General features: G+C 35.0%; 1 protein-coding gene across 3 annotated transcripts in view; it reads left to right on the forward strand.

Annotated features, from left to right (window-relative positions):
- Positions 1-20,458, forward strand: part of VTA1 (vesicle trafficking 1) — a 42,933-nt gene extending 22,475 nt beyond the window's left edge. For 2 of the 3 annotated variants that reach the window (XM_075035853.1, XM_075035851.1), the window contains exons 5-8: positions 1,079-1,190; positions 9,019-9,195; positions 11,039-11,119; positions 18,340-20,458. In XM_075035853.1, coding sequence (XP_074891954.1) covers positions 1,079-1,190; positions 9,019-9,195; positions 11,039-11,119; positions 18,340-18,485 — 516 coding nt within the window. In that variant the 3' untranslated portion in view covers positions 18,486-20,458. The remainder of the gene's footprint in view (positions 1-1,078; positions 1,191-9,018; positions 9,196-11,038; positions 11,120-18,339) is intronic. The other variant, XM_075035852.1, reaches the window with a different exon arrangement.
- Positions 20,459-20,759: the final 301 nt, after the last annotated feature.

Genomic DNA, 20,759 nt, shown 5'->3' on the forward strand with positions numbered 1-20,759 from the left:
GAGATATAAAGTGGCCAATCTTCATTTCATGTTTTGACATACTAAAGTTGTCCCTAAGAACAGTATATTTTAAAAAATGAAATGGAAAATCTCAGAATAGTTGAGATTCTGACATTTATTTCAATCACTCATGTTTTGTGAAAAGAAGAATTTATGAAAACCCAAGTGAAATGCTTTTCAGCCCAGTTTTTTTTTCCCAGAAACTGAAAATAGTGAAAAATCATGTTGATTTTCTTTAAATACTGAAGTTACTACCACATTTTTTCAATTTCAAACTGTTACCATGGAAATGAAAATGGAATCAGAAAGGCAAGCAGCAGATTTGCTTCTCACTACTGTTGCTTCATATTGGCACCATTTCAGAAGATGAGTTGGCAATTGACCGTCAATATAGTAATTAATTTTTTGAGAGCGTTAGCATTTTTTCTAATAACTCAAGTATCATAACCCCTTGCTCTGCAGGTAGTTTATGTATTGCTAAAGTCCTTCATCTGATTTTTTAGCTATGTTGTGAAGTTATCAAAATATTTTATGTCCTAGAATATCCCACACATACTACCTTAATCTGCAACTACAGCAGCCTTTCTGTATTCATGCTTTTAAATACCTTTTTAAAATTTAAGATAATGTAATTAGAAAAGATATATTATTGTTCAGCAGGAGTTGCATTTTAAGTTTCAGGTATTTAAATCTAAAGTAAATAATCATCTAAGTTTGTGGAGATAGGAAGTTTTCTTTATTATTTCACATCAGTAATTACCACACAGTGCCCAGCCTTTCACACTAGGTGGTCCTGGTGTAATTTATTTCCTTTTCCTGACATGCTGAACTAATTGAAGATCTCCACATTTTCCTTTCATGCTGAGAACCTGTTAAAGGTGTTCTTTTTATATATTTTTTTTTAATACACTGATTAATTTTCAAATGTGCTGTTTAAAGGGGTGTCAAATGATAGCAGAGAAAGCAGTTTAGTTTTATGGTATCTTCTCAGGGTGGAAAACCTGCTTATATTTCTGTTTTGAATGCATTAATTTGCAGAAGTGGGTGGTTAAAATGGCTGGCCTTTTCACTTCCCCAGAATGCCCAGCACAGGAAGTATGCCAGGTGGAAGGCAGCATACATTCATAACTGCTTGAAGAATGGAGAGACTCCTCAGCCTGGGCCTATTGGAATGGAAGGAGAGAGCTTCGGTATGTGTTCCCCTTTTCTTTTTAAAAGAGCAGAGGGCTGGGCTGAGACCAAAATGGTGGTATGCATAGTTCTTCAGGGAGCACCCCACAGGAAGCACAGCTTCCCTGTTTAATGTTCCATTCACAGTGGGCCACCTTCTGCTTTTTCTTCTCTGCTTCTCCTACCGTTATTTTTATTGGATGTTACTGTTTGATTGACTGACTTAATTTTATTTTTTTTCTTTCCTCTGTAGTGGAGATTATTTTGAATACAGCTACTCTCTAAGAAGGCATTGTCACCTTTGGGCCAGAACCACGCATTTCTTTAATGCTACCCACAGTCCTTCTTTTAAATCTGTTCTGTAAAGTTATGATCCCTTTGCCAGTTTATCCTCTCTTAGAAGTTAAATAGGAGTCAAAAAGGGATTGATCATAGATAAATTCAACTTCAAAGCAAACACCTGATTATGAGACAACCCTTTTCTCCCTGTATAATAATGTGGTTTTCAAAACAGGTTTATGGCCTACTCTTTTTAGATTGGATTTCCTGCTGCTTTCTCATTCACCCCCCCTTTCCTCATGTTTTTAGTTACCCCTGTGTTCTTCTGGCTACGTGACTTTCTTGTACAGGATTCTTTGAAGTTACCTCCTTAACTGTTAGATAAAAAGTGGTGATTTCCAAGGACATCCACTTACCGAAATGAATGTTTATCAAAACAGGTTGTTTTAAGCCTCCCAAATTGTAACTTTTACTGCCTTCTATTTAATGCATTCAGACATGTCTAAACTCTGTTGCTAATTTAAAAGTCCTAGCTTTACAGTAAGAAATGTTAGGGGCATCCAAACCTTTCTCATTTAGAGCTTTTTAAAAACAGAGACCACCACTGTGACCTGATGCAAGCTAGCCTCTCCATGAAGTAACAGAACACATACTTAAGCAGACTCTCTTTTACAAGAGCATGCAGATCACATCCTAACCTATTCTAAGAAAGGCAGCTCCATTCTCTTATTTCATTACGTGTATTTTTTCTAAAAATAACAAAACATCAAACCAGAGCTGCCACATTATTTCTAAACTTTATAAATGTTACCCTGTTTCTAAAGTATAGATCCACAGACTTCACAGATATGTGTTTTTGTGAACTCAAATGAAATCACATAAAAAACTTCTTTTTGTTAAACTGCTGAAACAGATAATAGTATTACTGTTCTGTGTATAAACTTATCATGCTTTTCAGTTATTGATAAAAGCAAAATATATGCACAAATGGTTCATTTCTGAAATACATCAAAATAGAAATGGTATGTAATTGTTCAATTAACTTTCAAAATATTTTCACCCATTTACTTTTCCATTTTTTGCAGGTTTTCTATGCTTAATGCTTTATGGATGTTTAATTATTTTTGCATTTTACCAATTGAATTTGATAGCAATCAGTTTCATTAATAAGGGATCCTTTTGTTTTCTTCCCCAGTCAGTGCAGAAGCTTGAAATACAAATTTTAAATGTGAATCTCTTATGGAAAGAGGATGACTTTGGAATGGATATTTTCATTATGCAAATTGAAACACTCTAATTCTGCATAATGACAATAACCTCTATGTATAATTCTTCACATACCTAGTGAAACAGCTAAGAACATTGAATGATTTGAAATTTTCCTCTGAGCTAGTATACAAGACTTTGTGGCTTGAATAAATGTCACTTAAGTTGATGCTCATTTATTGCTTAACTTACGCTTGAATTTAGTAATACAAATTTTTCTAATAAAAAGGATCAAGAAACAAATCTACAATGCAGAAGAGAGAAATCTAACTTGTAGAGTGTGGCTCGTATCTAACTTGTAGAGCCACCTTGTAGAAGTAGCTACACATGTGTATTAATACAATATGATCCATATATTTACACATGCGTACATATGCAGAGACATACACACACAAGTATTTGTTTCCATTCATTCATGTTTGGGGTCTGTACCTAGGTCTTCAGTGAATTTTGAAGTCTGAACCTGTAATTTCAAATATGTTATGAATAGGCTTGTAATTCTCTGCATGTTGGTTTTATTTTAAACATGTCAAAACATTAGAAAACTGGTTTCTCTTCTGGTTCTCAATCTTTTCATCATACAGTCTCATATTTTGAAGCTTCTTTCCTGTTTATTTGTGAAGAAAGAGGAGGATGGGCATGACCTACTATTTATAGAAAGATTAAACTGGTGATCCTTCCAGTAAGGTGTAGCATCCTATTCCACTTGGCAGCCACTAGCTGATTCTTTAGCAGAAGACAAATGTGCAGCAGAAGATAAAAAGTGACAAAGTAGCATGAATAAAAACTGTCTAGCTTGCCACCTTTATCAGACAGTGAGCAAAGTATGAGGAAGTAGAAGACAGGCATTCTTACTCCTTCCAAGCCCACCTTTGTTAGAAAGTAGCATATTGCTTGAAGTATGAGGGTTTTCTATTGTCTTCCAAATATGAACTGGAGAACATGGCATATAAGGTGAAGTTAAGTGGGTCTAAGGTCTGTCTTAAACTATACCTAATGGGATAGTGTAGAGAAGATCTAAGCCAGACTCTTCTTGGACATGCATAGTGATGGGACAACAGGCGATGGACACAGGTCGCAACCAGGAAAATGTGAATTAATTATTAGGGAAAAAAAAAAAGTAAAAAATTATAAAGTACATCATCACCATGAGAGTGTGTACCAGAAGTCTATCTCTGCTTATTGCTAGTCTTTATTTTGTTAAAAGTAAACAAAAGTATCTAAAAGCCTGGGTGCCAATTATAATTTCTTTGCAATTTTCCTGGATAAAATACTGTTTGGGTATTAATACTCTAGAAACACTACAACGTAAGTAAATTCAAATATTTTTGAACAAATAATGAGTTGGATACAATTTCATTTCCAAGTTACTACTGTATTCTTGTTGTTATGTTTTCCTTACCTAAAGATGCCATACAGACTTAAACACTGGAATGGCTATCTTACCCAATAAAATACGCTCCAATCTAGGCACAGCTATATTTGAAGTGAAGCATTAGCAAACTAATTTCTTCTTCAACATACAGTCTTTTTCAAGGCAGTTTTCTTAAATGCCAGTGCAGCTGTAGCGAGAGAGACTTATGATGCAATTCCAGCTGCAAACATCACCACATCTTTCTAAGTCAAATTACACGAGTTTGATAATTTACTGGAGAAGACAATATGTGGGGAAAAAAATCTTTTGTTATAGTGAATGTAATGAATAGCCCAATTAAATATTGTGCTCTTTAGTGGTCTGGCTCATAGTGTGGTAATGTTTACAAAGCTCACCTGATTATGTGAAATGAATTATGAATTCTAAACAATTGCAAAAATAGAATTTCTAAGCAAAGATTACAGAGCTTTTGCTAAAAATCTGTGTATGCAGCTTGTGTAGAAACAGTAATTGTTCCTCAGCAGCAACAATAGGCTCTTTCTTCATTTTATTAATGTGGAGGCAAAAGTAACTGACTTGCTCAAGGCTGCAAAAGAAACTGTTGTAGGAGGGAAAGTAGAATTCAGACTTTATTCAAATCCCTACTGTTCATGACAGGTCATTACAAGCAGTAGTGTGAATTGGTGAAGACTGTTGCTTTCATTACCAAGTTATGTGTACATGCAATTTAAAAGGGATGCAAATGCTGAGTGAGCCAAAATTTTAACAACCTTATTGATGGGGAGCCTGCAGTATCTATAATCTGGCAATATCTTTGTTGAATTGTATTTCATGTAGTAAGAGAATTTCTCACACTCTTATTTTCTGAGCAATTAAATGAAAAATACTTTTTGACGTTTATTTTTGGATGTTAACTCTGTAAAGTAGATGCCCATAATGCTTTACACAACCAAGACAAAAATTTTATGCAAATTATTTTTATTAGAAGAATCAGTTAAAAAAAGTGTGAATTCTTGCTTTGTGCATCATAAGAAGAAAAGCAGCATTGTTTGAATGTATGACTGAACCTTCCCCATTCCTTTCTGCTTGCTCATTTTCTTCTTCTCCTTGCAAGTGGAAAAAGTCTGTTTAAACAGAGTGAAACTAGGTCTCTGTAGCTTGACAAATTACTATTTCTTTCCAAATTGTTATTTTCTTTGTGATTCTTGAAAACCATACTGTAACTCTTGGAGATGTTTTTACAGTAACATAGGCATGCTTTATGCAGTTCTGCTGTTGGATTTATGGATGCTTTTGTCAGGACGCCACCATGGAAACCTTAAAATGACATGCGTAATTTATTAATGCAGTTGGAATACAAGTCTGAGAGTACACATAAAGGTCACTTGGCAGTAACCCTAGGTCACCCAACAAGATTTTATACTAATGGAAAAAAATTAAAAGTATAATTTCAAATATGAAAAAGTTCCTAAATGGTTATGGTATGGCCATAGTAAAATACATTAAATGTCACCACTTTCATTGCAATATATGATATGTATTCTACATTTATATCACAGAATTCCAGGAAACCTTCATAGTCCTAACTAGTAGAAAGAACAGTGTATGAAAAGTTGATGGATTTTTTGAGTCCATTTCTCAATGTTATAGGAAAAAAAATAGACATTTTTATATTCTAAAAAAGCAGTGTTCCAATAGTTCCTTACATTGTGCATCTTTTAGCAACATCTCAAGCTAAAGAGGAACAGTACAGCAGAATCAGAAAAAGAAAATGTTTTTAAATTAAAATTAATGGATTACCTTTTGAATTCTCTGGACTCCTTAAAAATAGGAGTCCAGAGGATTGGAGGAGTCCGGACTCCTTAAAAGTAAAAATTTTGCTAGTTTTAAATGTAGTGCTTTGGGCTGCTGAAGTTATCTCATAATTGGTGCTTCCTTACATTAGACAAGGGAATGCCATTAAGCCTTGAGAATCCTCTATTTATATGAAAGTATCTTTGGACATTTGGTTAAGGGGCCAGGGGTATCAGCCTCATTCCACGAAGTCTTGCCTTCAATAAATAAAAAATAATTTAAACAAACAGATAGTCTGGGTATACTGTAGCTCTGAGGAAAATCTAAAGAGCACATGGATTCATTATGCTGGGATCCAAGCACAAAGGCTGATGAGGTTCCAAGACAAGAAACTCAGCTGGAGCTGAAATTGAATGTGAAACGATAGTGTCACTGTTTCACAGCCTAGTATTTCAGCATCCTTAAGCAAATTGCAAGGAACTTTAAATTCTAGGGCATTACTGCTTTATGAGAAATTAATTCTCTAATTTTCAAGTGTTCATTCCCATTCCCTGGAAAAGATTTGGTTTTCAATAATGTTATGGATGTTCGAACCACAGAACTTAAAAACAGTTTGTTGACTTAAATATTCTTTTCAAGCAGCCTGAAAACCTTTTATTTACCACTACTGTTAAAACTCTTCACAAATATTGCAAGTGCATATCTTAAAATGGTTCTAATACTTTAATCTTTGATAAAGAATATTTTAAATATTTACTTTGCTGAAAGAATAGTTGCAATGTGTTGATGACATTTGGGCACTTTCAACACCTAAGAAAAGTTAATTTAAACAAAGCTACTTTTATGTTTAATACAGTTTAATATTTGCCAATTGCATAATGAGCAAATCAAACTGTTTAGCTAGATCTTTTGATACATATACCTGATTAAAAAGTATATTGCCCTTTTGTGAATTTGCCTCTTACAGGCGCTGTTATTAAGGGTGGTCAGCACTTCTGATGCTTTTTTTTTTTTGGTTGGGTTGGGTTTTTTTGTTTGTTTATAACATTGCCAGAACCATTTGAGTTCCTATCTTCCATGGCCAGTGTTGCCTACAGCATTGCACTTTTAAAGGAGTGACTAGAGACCATGAACTATGCAGTGAGGAAGTCTGAAGCTGAAACTGGGAATGTGTTGGAGAGAAGGTTGGGAGGTAGTGCAAGACAGACACAAGTATGGGGCAAGGGGTTGCAGATATGGGATATGAAGTCCTGGTGCAGAGAGAGAGAAATCAGAATGGGACTGAAGAGCCAGATAAGGGCAACAGGAAGCTGCAGGGGCAGAATAAAGGAATAAATGCATTAATGGTTTAAGTCTGGGCAAGAACTTACAGGTAATTTCTCTTAGTTGAGATACTAAGTATAATGAAACCATGTTTTCTCCCACTCTCTCAGTCTCAAAAGTGGCTTAATTTTTTACATCAGCTTTCCCAAAATACTAGCTTCAGGCAGGCACCCAACATAGAAAATCCAACTTTATGGCTACAATTGGACCAAGCTATAAATAATCAATAACAGTGTTACAAGTAAACTTGGGCAGCCTTACCTTCAGACAGCATAAGTGTTGTGCATAACTATTTCATTAACCTTATGTATAGTAAGTCCCTGGGATTTTGTTAAACTAAATTTTATTTTCTGGAACTGTTTTAAAACAATTTTTTTAGTGACCACCAAAACCACTGAAAAGTATAGCAGTCAACCAATGGCTTATTCCTATCATTACGTCATTATTTGAAAGGCAGCATATCCGGTGTTTGCTTTTGAATCTGACTTTTTTTTGCCAGTTTTAACACATTTAATTTTTCTTCCATGCATGTTAGCCATATGATATTGCAGTATGAGTTACTAGCAAAAAATACAGCAAAGGAAAAATCTGGCACCTTAAGATATCCTTTGCCTTCCAGAAATCTGCCAGATGTTTGTTTGCATGTCTGGAATAGTCTCATAAAACCACAGCCTGAATTACTGGTTGCAGCAAGTGAAAGTAATTTTTACAAGAGTAACATACAAAAATTTTACCATGTTCTGTGTTTTTATATTAAATTTTGCAAGCAGTGCTTGACATACCTGACAGAACTTTGCTTCTAATACTTTTAAATAAAGTTTCTTGGTATTAGACTGTGGATTTGGGGGATTTGCAAATTTGTTTATTAGTACTTGGATATTCTGAATGAAACTAAAATACTACAACTTTGCAATATAAAACAAAAATATATTCTCTGACTGTGTATTTATTAAAGTCCAGTAAAAATGTCCTAATGACAATACTGCTGATTTTACTCCACATTATAGCCTTTTTTTGTAGTAAATAGTATTGTGAATTAGAAGGTGTCTAGTCATTTTTAGTAAAGGTACCTGAATTTTTCTGGAAGAGAGCCTTACATGGGAAAAAGATTCTGATATTTGTGATAGTAATATTTGTAATAGTAGACTGTTTAATTATTAAGCAGTAGAGGTGCTTGCATAACACACAATCTTGTATAGTTGAAGATCAGTGTGGATTTCATAAAGAACATATCTTTTGCCAGCTCTAGACATATACAAGTTTTGTGCTCCCATATTCGCTTTGCTCCCTTTCAAGAGCTGGGTGTTAACAAAGCCATTCCCCAAACTCTGCTCATTCCACCTGACATTATTGATGCAGATGAACACACACTGTAAAAGAAAATTAGCTTTTTTAAGTTGAACTGAATTCAAATTAAGGAGCAGAAATCAACCATGTTCTAAATTAACTGGGTCATTAGCATAATAAAATTGGACCATTAGCCTTCAATGCAACATTGAATAAACTAGACCAGAACCTTAAGAACAAGACTAGATTGAAAAATAATATATATGTTCTTTGTACATGCTATGGGAAATATTGAACCTCATTATTCTTACAGAAGAGGTCTTTGAAAGTATGTGAGTTGCTTTTGTTGCTTTTTTACTTTGTCAAATCAGCTGTAGGTGGTTTGGGTTGATAAATGTTTTATGTCACACTGTGGTGCAACTTTTCTACTAACTAAAATTTGAAAGGCGGTTTTAAAAGAAAGCCTAAGTTTTCAAGTTTTTGTACAGAAGAGTTGCAGTAATTCCTGTTCTGTGTCATCCTAGCAGATGTTGAAAGGGAAGAAGCAGGGTCATCTTCTCTCCATAGTGGAACGACTCAACCAACATCAACATCTACGTATGAAGCTAACAACATACCAACTAGTAATTACACTGGCATACATATACCACCAGGTGCCCATGCACCAGCCAACACTCCAGCTGAAGTTCCTCATAACACAGGTATGTCTGAAACACCAAAACAATTCATGGCTTTATCGACAGATGAATTCTAGCCCTCTTTCCATTACATAAACTAAAATAGTACAGGTATTCTATGGCAGAAGAAAATTCCTGAATTAACGTCATAAAAATGCCATCAAAAATATTTTTTATGTTTTTATGGTTTTTAAAATACATAATTCATATTTTGGAGCACTTTGCCAGAAGAGATATATGGACTGAAAGGCTGAGTGTTCCTGCAGACAGAATGTTTTTTTCTTCTCTAGAATCATGCATTGCAACATCTATACTGTAAAGCACTATTTGAATCTTTCACTTGATAGATGAAATTGTATTACGTCATTTCATATTTAGCTTTCCCTGTGCAGATAGACTGTTGTTCTTTATGTGGGAACATATCAAATATAATGTTGAAACTGTTAAAACAATACTGTAACAATCATGCCTGATGTACAGTTCATACTTTTCTTCTGTTTGGTTTATGCTCCTTTTCCGATGCAAGTACTTTAGTGTGATTGACCTCAAACAATATTATTAATGGAAATTTTGTCCCTACTGCTAAACATACTGGCTCCTGCATCCTTCTTATTCTGTGTCATTTTTGGACCAAACCCAAGTTCTCAAAAATCCAAAGTTCTTCCCAGTTGCGGTATTAAAAAAAAAAAAAAAAAGTTGTGTTAAATGATTTGTGAATGCAACTTTTTCACCTCATGTTACCTTTTCATAATGATGTTTAGTAAGACTAACAAATTAAAAGCTCTTGATTTCAATCCTGATGATCATTTGATTGTTCAGATACATTTTTATATTACAGAACATATGAGATATTTTTGTCCCACAGCCTCTCCTTTTCTTTTACTTTCTCATTTTAAAAATGCTTCACCCTATGAAAAGTTCAGGATGCTCATTTTTTCGGATTTATCAAAGGGAAATCCTTTAGATAGGTGGGGGGGTTGGGTCTGGGAGGGGGAGAGTGTTGTGGTTTTTTTACATTCAGCCTAGGTAAATGTTAGCTCTTCGTTTTTACCAGATCTGAAAATTATGGAAAGTGTACCTTGTTGGAATACATGGAATTCTTTGCATTACATAGTTTTAACCCCATCAGTCATTCCATGAAATAACAGCTAATTTAGAAAAGTGATTATACCATCTTCCTACATAGCAGATGTTGTAGAAATAACTTTGTTAGTCTGGTATGTTCTGGATATACTACAAAAGTACAGTTTTGGATCAAGGCAAATGAGAGTGTCTAAAATGTGAACGCAGATACAAGAATGCTTCACATTGTAAAGAGCTGTTTCTTCTAGTATCACCATTTCCCTTTTAAATCTAGCTAGCTTTTTTTATTCTCACTGATTGTTTTTGAAGGAATTGGGAAGGAGATAGTTTGCAAGCGTGAGATGGCAGGCATGGGACTTTAAAAATACAATAATGGAGACTCTGTCTGATATTAAATGGCAGAATTTAAACTTCAAATATAAAATTTTATTCCTACTCTTTTTTAGCAGGTTTTCCTCAGTACTCTAGGGTAACCAGTGTCTTTTGGACTAGTATTTTCTTATTTTTCTTAATGCTTGAAATTAAATTTCTGTGAAATACTGTACTGATAAAATGAATGACAGTCTGTAAATTCTTCTGTATTACTTTATAAAACGTCCATAGTCTGAAGCGAGGGTTTTAAAATTATTTGTTACAAACTTTCAGAATTGGGAAGCTATCAGCTGCTTAATTTAAAAATCATGGAGTCATTAGGTTTACCTGTTCTGTTTTCTTATTTCGTTTGCTTACATTTAAAGTCTATAGATAAAAATAACCGAAGTCCAATTTTTGCATTGATTTGCAGGAGTGACAAGTAACACCATTCAGCCTGCTCCTCAGAATATTCCTCTAGTCGATTCTTCCCTTTACAGTGCTCAGTCTGCAGGTAAGGTGGTGGTGTTTGTATTGTCTGTACATGGACATGCTGTGTCCTGTGTGTCTAACCTTGCACTGAAGGAAGAAGTTTGAGAAGTAATGACATCATTATCTGAATGCTATTAATTCAGAAATTGTAAAAATAATGGACGTCATCTAAGCATTGTGTTGCTAAGAGTTTTTAATATTTTCTGAAAGCTTTGCTACAGTGTATGTTTAGTGTTTGTCTATCTGACTTTTTTGAACCAGTGAACTAGCATTGCGTTAGGCTTTTTTAATATTTATGTTGTTGCTTCTCAGGTGAGGTTGTGATATACTTAGCAAAGCCTATATTCCTGATGGCCTTTGCTAAATGATATTTTTGGTAATCAATACACATTCCCTTTACTTAAAATTTCTTCTACAGGGTCAGTACATAAGTTATTTATTCACTTCATTAAATAATCATGACATTCCAATGGTGTTTTTTGTTGCAGCGTAATTATGTGTGCTTGTTGATTATAAGTAGTATCTGTATTAAATGAAATAATTTATAAGGTATTGCTAATGATGTCATTTTGATGTACCATTTAATCAAGGCTTTTATCTTTTAAAATGGCATCTGTCTTTGATGTTAAAATCACTGATAACCTATATTACATGGATTTTATGTCTGCTTGCATATATCATGCTTTGAAGTGCACACACAAATACTAACCCTAGGGAAACCGTGGCCTGTGAAAGAGTAGTGACTGACAATAAAGCTGGAATCATCCTAGATTCTAGTTTGAACACTGATGTGCGTTTGGACAAATTGTTAACTGTTTTCTAGGAATTTTTCTGTCTGGAATAGACGTAATAAAAAGATAATTTGCATCCCTTCGTAATAATCAGATTTTTATTGGCAGTGTAATGTGGATGTTGAGTGAGGAGGATGCCTAGAAGTCCTAGTATGAAGTCTCTTCACATTCTACCCTATAGTTTATCCTCACCAGGGAAAGCTGATAGTATACGTAATTGATGTTTTAAGTTCCAGTACTAGATACAGTCAAATGTTGCCTATTAAGTCTACCAAGTTTAGATAGGTATATATTCTTGTATATTGTAACTTATAAATATTTAGTTAGATATTTTAGTTTATTATGTTGTTGAAGAGGGTGTCTATGTTAAAATACCAGCTTTACTGAAAAATCATTTTTGAATGCTATAATAGGAATTCAGTGTTTAGCTTGATTTTCATCTGCTGTCATAAGGATGCTCAAGGATGTGTCTATCTTAATATTAGGAGCCATTTTTGTAGATGTCTTAAAAAGGTAAAAATAACAAAATTTACCTTTGATAGAGACATATTAACCTTTAGTATTCTCTTAAAGAACAAAAGGCACATCTTATTGTTTGTCCGGCATATTACTGTAATGTCTCATGTGACAGTGAACTCATTTTACTGAAAACAATACCTCAGACTCATAGCTGAACTGTTCAAACTGGGTGATAGTTTTTGAGTTTTGGGGGCTGTTGTGGGGATTTCAGTAGCTCCTTAACCAGAACAGCTGAAGGCTTTACTTAAGCTTTACTGTAGTAACTGCTAGTTGGAAAGTAGATTTTGGGTTGTTTGGCAGCAAAGCTTTCATATTTAACCAGCATATCATGATCCTCTAGACAGTCATTCTAATAGGTTTTTGGATAACTACTCTGAAAATTTTAGTCATCATTGTGTCTTGGTTTGAATGTTTAATTCTAGTTGTCAAAAATGTCATAATTTTGATTTAAAGTTTAATTCTTCATTAAGTATTAGAAGTTCCGTTATTTGGTATCTGGATAGTATCAGTGCATTGCTCCCTCAAGCCACTTACCTGTGATAACCTGATTTAATAAGTACATAAATATAAATAAAAAGGAATTGAGTGAATTAAGATACCCTGTGTTTGTGAGAATTCATAATAACTACTGTTGTGTAGCTAAGAGATTAAGACCCTTGCTAAGCACAGTGATGAATCTCTCACTTGATCTAACCTGAGTATTTGCATGCCTGCATTCCTCCTCTGCACATCTGTTGTGTCACTACATGTTTGGGTCTTGTAACAGCTTAAAGTGTTACATTCTTGTGAGGGAGTTTCGCAAAAGTGCACCGGAAGAGGTGATACAGCTCATACAGATCCTTGGTTCTGAAAGCTTAGAAAATACACTGTAAATTATGCATGAGTTTGAGAAGGCATAAGGGATATGTCAGTCAGCAGACATACAGTAAGAATTTTGTTTGTATGAATAGAATTAAGAAGCTTGAGAGGAATGGAAAGTGTTTGTCCTTGACTGTCACCATCCTGTCACTCATGCCTGGTCATTACCCAAAACATCCTCCCTTCAGCTGTATGTGTAAGAATAATGGCAGATATCATTCTTCTCCTCATGCTGCTGAGGAGTCCTTTTTATGCCAACAGTACTCTGTTCCACAGTAGCCTTGTTCCCTGACCTGTAAGTAGATTTAGAAATGCTTGTATCTCACAACGGACATAGTAAACTGTAGGACCCAGGAGCCCTCCCTCGTTCCTGATTTGCAATACACGTATATTCAGGCTAGATCCTGGCTGTGTACTGAGGTTAGACCTTGGTATGCACCATTGCTATGGAATTGAAGTTTCCTTTGGATGGGAAGAAGGGATCAGTGTTGCCCTCCAGTAGATCCATAGAGCTAGCACAGTGCAAAGTACACTTGCTCCACGATTTAGACACGATGTCTGTGTCTATACTAATAAATTAAACATGCCTGTAAATATTTGACAGAGAACAGCTGGCACAGAACCACTTACATCCATACTATTAAACTTTTAAACCTTCTAAACAAGGTAGTTTGTGAAGGCTGCCAATCCTGAATGGTCTCTAGCCTGTTCTGACCACAAGTCATGCCCAGGAATTGTTTGGGAAAGTGCTAGTTTGCATGGGCCAAAACCATACTGGAGTCTGTTCCAGCAGTTTGACAGTGTAGACAGTGAAGTTTGAGTGCTGCAACGCATTCCCTGGCACTGTTGAATGTACTAGTAGAGGCATAGCCAAACAGGATATTCCACATATTCCTGCAAGACTCTTTCTGGTAGTAAGATCAAATGTATATTTTTAAAATAAATTATATATTTTCTTTCCTTCTCATAACATGGCAGAAGCAATTTGATTAATGCTATGATGGGAGAGAAACTTTTGGTGGAGAAGAGTAGAATATTTTATCAAAAGAATATTAAGTTAAAGTAACAGTATTCCTTTGATATTAGTAAGCATGAATCCTTCAATAATTTTCCTGTCCTGTGGGAACAGGTTTCAGAGTTTAACATTGACTTTTGTAAGTGTCAAAGCTTATGCAATTAAGCATTGGTTAATGCTTCTGACAACAGAATGTAGAGCAGCTACACAGCAACTTTGTATAATGTGTGCGTGCACTTCTCTGGTGTAGTTTGCTTAAAAAATTTATTACCCCTGGATTTTGCTAACACTAAATGCATTCATGGTTGTGCTACACAGTTTTTATAAAGTCTTATTATGTTACCATATGCTCCCTTCCACAGGTGGCATAGTATAGAGAAACAATTTGTCCATTCTAGTTGTGTGTATAATAATGTTTGATTTTTCTACACACAGAGTAGAAACAATAGTTTGACATTTTACATGTTTTCATTATCTTAAGAAATCTTTGAGGATTTATATTTTTAATATCTTAAGTGCTTTAATGGGAAAAAAGAGCATCTTGTTTCAAAAATCATTTCAGTTACCTTTGCCATATCTGTTTTTATACACCAAGTTGCATTATTAAAATGTTCTTAAATCAGCTGCCTTGTATTTGGGCAACTTCATAAAAAGGAAAAACATCCAATGGCTAGAAAAGGCTACAAGGGAGAAGCAGATACATCATGTAAAATATACATTATTTTCATTCTAAAACTGCTTTTTTTCCCAGCATGATCTTCAGCATCTCTAGTCAAATTGCCTTTCGGTTTTCACTTTGTGTTCCTTGTAAACTAAAAGAATCATGCTGCTTGTTACAGATTCCATATGTCTCTCAGGTTTCAGTAATAAATATAACTATTGTGCTAATAATTTCAGATTAACACAGAAACAGGTCTGTTTCAGGATACATACAGTATACTTTTCCCATCTCAATTTTGTTGGGTTTTTTTAGAGCTCAGAATCACAGGGTGGTTGAGATTGGAAGGGGCTGCTGAAGGTCATCTCATCCAACCCCTCTGCTCAAGCAAGGGTCCTGTAAAACAGGTTGCTCAGGACCATGTCCTTTGTGTCTCCCCCTGCCCCTGCACTCTCCCCATGGTTTAATTTGCAGCACTGAAGGAAGAAGTTTGAGGAAAAAATGGCATTGTTAATTCAAAAGACAGCTTTTGAATCTTTCCAAGGATGGAGACTCCACAACATTTCTGGGCAACCTGTGCCAGTGCTTGGTCAGCCTCACGGTAAAAAGTGTTTCCTCGTGTTCAGAGGGAACCTCCTGTGTTTCAGTTTGTGCCGACCACCTCTGGTCCTCTCCCTGGGCACCACTGAAAAGAGCCTGGCTCCATCCTCTATGCACCCTCCCTTCAGGTATTTATATACATCTGATAAGATACCCCTGAGCCTTCTCTTCTCCAGACTGAACAGTCCCAGGTCTCTCAGCCTCTCCTCATATGAGAGGTCTTCCAATCCCTTAATCATCTTTGTGGCCCTTCGCTGGACTCTCTCCAGGATGTCAGTCTCTCTACGGTACTGAGAAACTCAGAACTGGCCACAGCACTCCAGGTGTGGCCTCACTAGTGCTGAATGAAGGGGAAGGATCACATCCCTCCACCTGCTGGCAACACTCGTCCTAATGCAGCCCAGGATGCCATTAGCCCTCTTTGCTGCAAGGGCAGGTTGTTGGCTTGTGGACAAATTGGTGTCCACCAGGACCCGCAGGTCCTTTTCTCCAAAGCTGCTTTCCTTTTCTCCAAAGCTGCCTAACCCTTAGAATATTTAAATTGAAGTCAGTTACTAACTTTTGTGGTTATACCTTTGATGTAAGTACAGACATTATAGTTAAGTTTCACATTATTTTGAAAACTCAAGAACACAGAGCTGGTTTATTTCTGTTCTGCTTGTCCATTGTGAGGTGCTGACTTCAATAGGAGCTGAGGCCACTGAGCACATCAAAAGATCAACACCCGTACTGTGTAAACTTTGGTTTATAAATTTAAAATGGTTAACTTTTTTCCCTCAAGTTATGTCATAATAGCATGTGAAGTAGATTTCATAATAAATAAGGCTTTATGCCAGCGAAACATTAATAGAGCTCATACTGTAAAAATAAGATTAGACTGGTGAATTTAGGCTTCCTTCCAATAAATTAGTTGAATACTGGACTGATGCCTTGGCCAGTTTTTAAAGAATGATTTTGTAGTTTCTTTTGGCATCATAGCATAAAGCCACTTTGAGGGGAACTTGGTCTTTTTAATTTCTTAAAGATGTTCAGTAATGTGGTCGCAGATTGACCCTAGCTGCTTTTAGTCTGTGACTTTATTCAGGTTACAAAATAACCTCCTAAGTGTGTGCCTGTGTTTATGCACTCCCTTACCCGTATTTACTGACATGTGTATGTATTTTAAGAGATTTAATGTGGCTTCACTTACTCAGCAGTAAACTAATATACATTGCAATGATAATAAGTCCACCAAGTTGTCATGTGCCTCAATATTGAACAGTTATTTTGTGTCTATATTTATTTATTGAAGGGAAAATAAGTAGACTTCTAGAGTATATTTTAAAAATCGATAAAATTAATCTTAAGAGCACTTACCCTTCTGCTTTTTATTGGTATAGTGTTGTTTTGAAAACCAGCAGACCAGTCTAGTTTTTAATATTTCCAGGTTTTCCGTTTTATTTGTTCAAAAGCTGTTCTTAAATAATAAGATTGGGGAAAGGAAAAGCAAATATAATAGACATTTTCTGATAAGCACTGAGATTCTTTAGTAAACATTCTCACAGTATTGCTAACAGTTTTATTTTGAAAGAAGGGGATCCAGCTAACTGAAATTGTCCCATAAAAAATAGATTTAAGTATATTCATGTCCTGCTTAAAATTAGGAAGCTGTACTTAGACAGCTAAATCTGTGTTTAACCAAATTTTGTATAATATCTATAGAGCATTTTAAAATGTATTTTTCTTAATCTGTGAAATCTGTTCCTTGCTTATAAAATGCTGTGAAATAAATACATAGTTCTTTAGTATTGCATATAGTTTTTTTATCCGTGTCTGTAAAAATCAGTCTTTTACAAGTTAAGTTGTTCTGAAAGAACATGAGTAAAGGTTTTATAATTTATCCATAGGTTATTAGAATGGCATGGGATTAGCCTTAAAACTCCCGGTGATTTTGTGGGTGGTGGGAGGGACAGTAACATAACTGTGCTTTATGCACCCATCAGTGATGCTATTCACATATCAAATCTTCTGCCAGTTAGGGCATAAGTCCCTACTATGCTTTGTAGAAGACTGAGTGCATGTGTTTGAGCATTACAGAATTCCCAATGTTTTAATTTATGTCAAGAAAATATTCTGGTTAATAAATAAATAAATAAAAGTTAATTGCTTTACGCTATATTATGAGAATATTTTTTTTGCTAGTGTTCTCTGGTATTACAAAAATGGGCACATTTAATGGGTTCAGTCTTGTTTTCTGTACATAAAATTGGAAACATAAACATTACTTGGATAAAACAGAAATATAAAATGTGCAAAAACAGGCCAGTGGAAAATGCTTCTACATTCTGAAAAGTTATTCCAGTGAAGAAGGAACAGTTTCTATCTATGTATTATTCCTGAAGAAGAGAGCAAAGTAACTATACTGTAAACACAAAAAACACTGTCCTTGTTTCTTGCAGGTTGTAATATGATTCCAGTTAACTTACTGTCATTAAAAAGCTCTCCTTTGCTGCCTTAGATGAAGAGCAGCTCTTTCTCAAAGGTGTTGACTTACTTTTGAAAGGCACTGTGTCATACAAATACCAGTGTTTAGAAAGGTCCTCTTATGTTTTTCAAATGCCAGCAGCAAAGATGTTAAGCATTATGTGAATGGAAAGAATAGTGAACAGAAGAAACACCATAGCTTGGTCTTTGTAATATTACCACAAATATTACCCTGGTTTTCATAATAATACTGCAAATACAAGTAAAACACAGAAATCATGTGAAAGGAAGCCTCAGATTTCCTTTATAGTAACTTTGTAATACTTATGTTTTTGCAGGGGAAGTCCGTTTGACTCCAGAGGACTTTGCCAGAGCTCAAAAATATTGCAAATATGCTGGCAGTGCTTTGCAATATGAAGATGTGAGCACTGCTGTGCAGAATCTACAGAAGGCCCTCAAGTTACTGATTACGGGCAGAGAATGAAGCCTTTATCCAATAGATTCACGTCTTTTGCCTAAAGAACTAACAGCTTATTACTGTACCTGTTAGGGGAGTGGAGTTACACAGAAGTTCTCAATCCCATCACCCATGACAATGAAATCACTGTTTCAGTGTCAGATTAGCAATTAATGGTACAGTAGGAATCTCTGTTTTCATTTTACAAACAGTGGAGCTAGAAACATATGAATGCAGTGGCTTGATATAAGCAAAATACTGAAGAAAGTACTGTGAACACTGCTCAAGAGTTAGAATTCATCTTGCAATATTTAGATTATCGGAACGGGAAAATGCTGAATCTGTAAAAAACTTGAGCATAAGAATATTCTGTTCAAATTCTTACTCTGATTTTATTATTTCAAACTGTTATTTAATAAGTATAATAGCTTTAAAATGGTAACTAAGATTAGCACTTTCCTCCTGAAATGAGAGCATGTGAGAAGGCTGACAGATCCGCAATGGAAGGACTTTTTTCTATACATAAATTATTTGGGTATTATCTGAGACGTAAGTTAAAGTTGAGGGAGACTTGAGGACGTTTTTATTTCATTTTAAAACGTGCTGGAAAAAACATCTCTTGACACTTCAGAGAAAGTAATTTTGATGGTGTTCCAACCCAATCCCCCACAACTGTATGAATGGCTACATATGTTCTTGATCATTGGTTCTTGCTACTTTTGTGTGAACACTTACAACTTTGTATATGTTTGGATAATTGAGAGAAAATACTAATATTTATCAGAGATGATCCTAAAACCGGAGGCAGAGATTCTAAACAACACGAACTTTTAGGGCAATTTACTTTCTAGCTGTTCTATCTTTTTAAGAGGCTGAAAAAAAGGCCTGTTCTTTACCTATTAAAGCAGTATAGGCTCATCTCTGGTATTAGTGTCATAGAGCTTCATATTTCCAGCTAATATTCTTCCTGTCTGCTTTGTTGTGGAGACTTTTTGGACTTGGGATTTAATTAAAATATCTTGGAAACTGAATTTTGAGTCTTTATGAGGTCTGCCCTTGCAATTATAGAGCTCTTGATTGTTGAAAATCCATTCATGCTGTTTAAAAGAAAGAATAAGTAGTATTTTAACTGGCGTGACGTAATAATTGAGTACACCATAAAGAATGTCTGATTTATGTAATAATTTTAATGACATACTATCTGATCTGTCTTTCTTTCCAAGCTGCCAGATCAAATCCATGTATTCTTTACAGCTGCACTGTTTTGCAGTAACTAAAATAAGTCTGATATTCAAAGTAAAAAGATGAGGAAAAGAAAATCATACATAAGCATGCATTAAAGTTTAGCTGTTGGTATCCTTTTAAGAGTGTAGAATCTTTGACAGCAGGTTTGAAAAGGATAGTGTGAAACTTGTAAATGTATGCTTAAGAATTTTAGTTGACCAAGATTTAATAGATAAAACATCTGGTATTGTTTATGTTGCTTTCTGATACGGGATAGCATGCTAATCTGGACAGTGATTTGGATTAGATTTTAATTGTTTTGGGAAATTTAGAATAAATCAGTCTGAAACTTTTATGACAGTAATGCTCTACAGAACTGGGCAATAAGCCTGTGTTGTGTACAGTACTTCATGCAATATAGATCCCTCACTTCATTATCAAACTGAATTACTGTAAATTATTCCATGTATATTACTGTGGTGTTACACTGTGATTGGATTTTCAGTTGAAAGGATGCAGAACATTGATCCATGTAGAAATACATATATTGCATTGCTATAAAAAATCAGAAGTTGCTTTCATTTGTGGATTATACCACTTATTCCTAATACCACCTTCAGTCCCCAGCACTTAAAGGAGGAAAGGCAGTGTTCCTGTTTCTACTTATAAAATGATTAAAAGAACTTTGGGGCTTTTGTATTATATGGAAAAATAAGCAAGCTGTGATATACTACTGCATCAATTTGAGGCTTTACAATTAAAATTGATATTCTTAATTTTTTGGTGATTGAATGACACAAAATGGAAGTACGTAACTAAGAAGCTTGCAAATGAAAAGTTAAGTATTTCTTAAAGCGTATAAAAGACTGTCTGTTGGCCATGAATATGCTGGACATCTAGGTTCCTCTAGGAAACCAGGGAATCCTCAGTGAAAAAGCAATAAGCAGTGAAAAAGCCATGAGCAATTTTGAGTAATCATTTACACATGTTTAACCTTCTTCTGCCTTAAAAGAAATTAAAGTAAGTGTCTCTGAGGGCAGTGGAGATGAAAATGCTAATACAAAAGTTTAAGAATTT

This window comes from Buteo buteo, chromosome 9 (assembly GCF_964188355.1).
Source record: "Buteo buteo chromosome 9, bButBut1.hap1.1, whole genome shotgun sequence".
Taxonomy (NCBI): domain Eukaryota; kingdom Metazoa; phylum Chordata; class Aves; order Accipitriformes; family Accipitridae; genus Buteo; species Buteo buteo.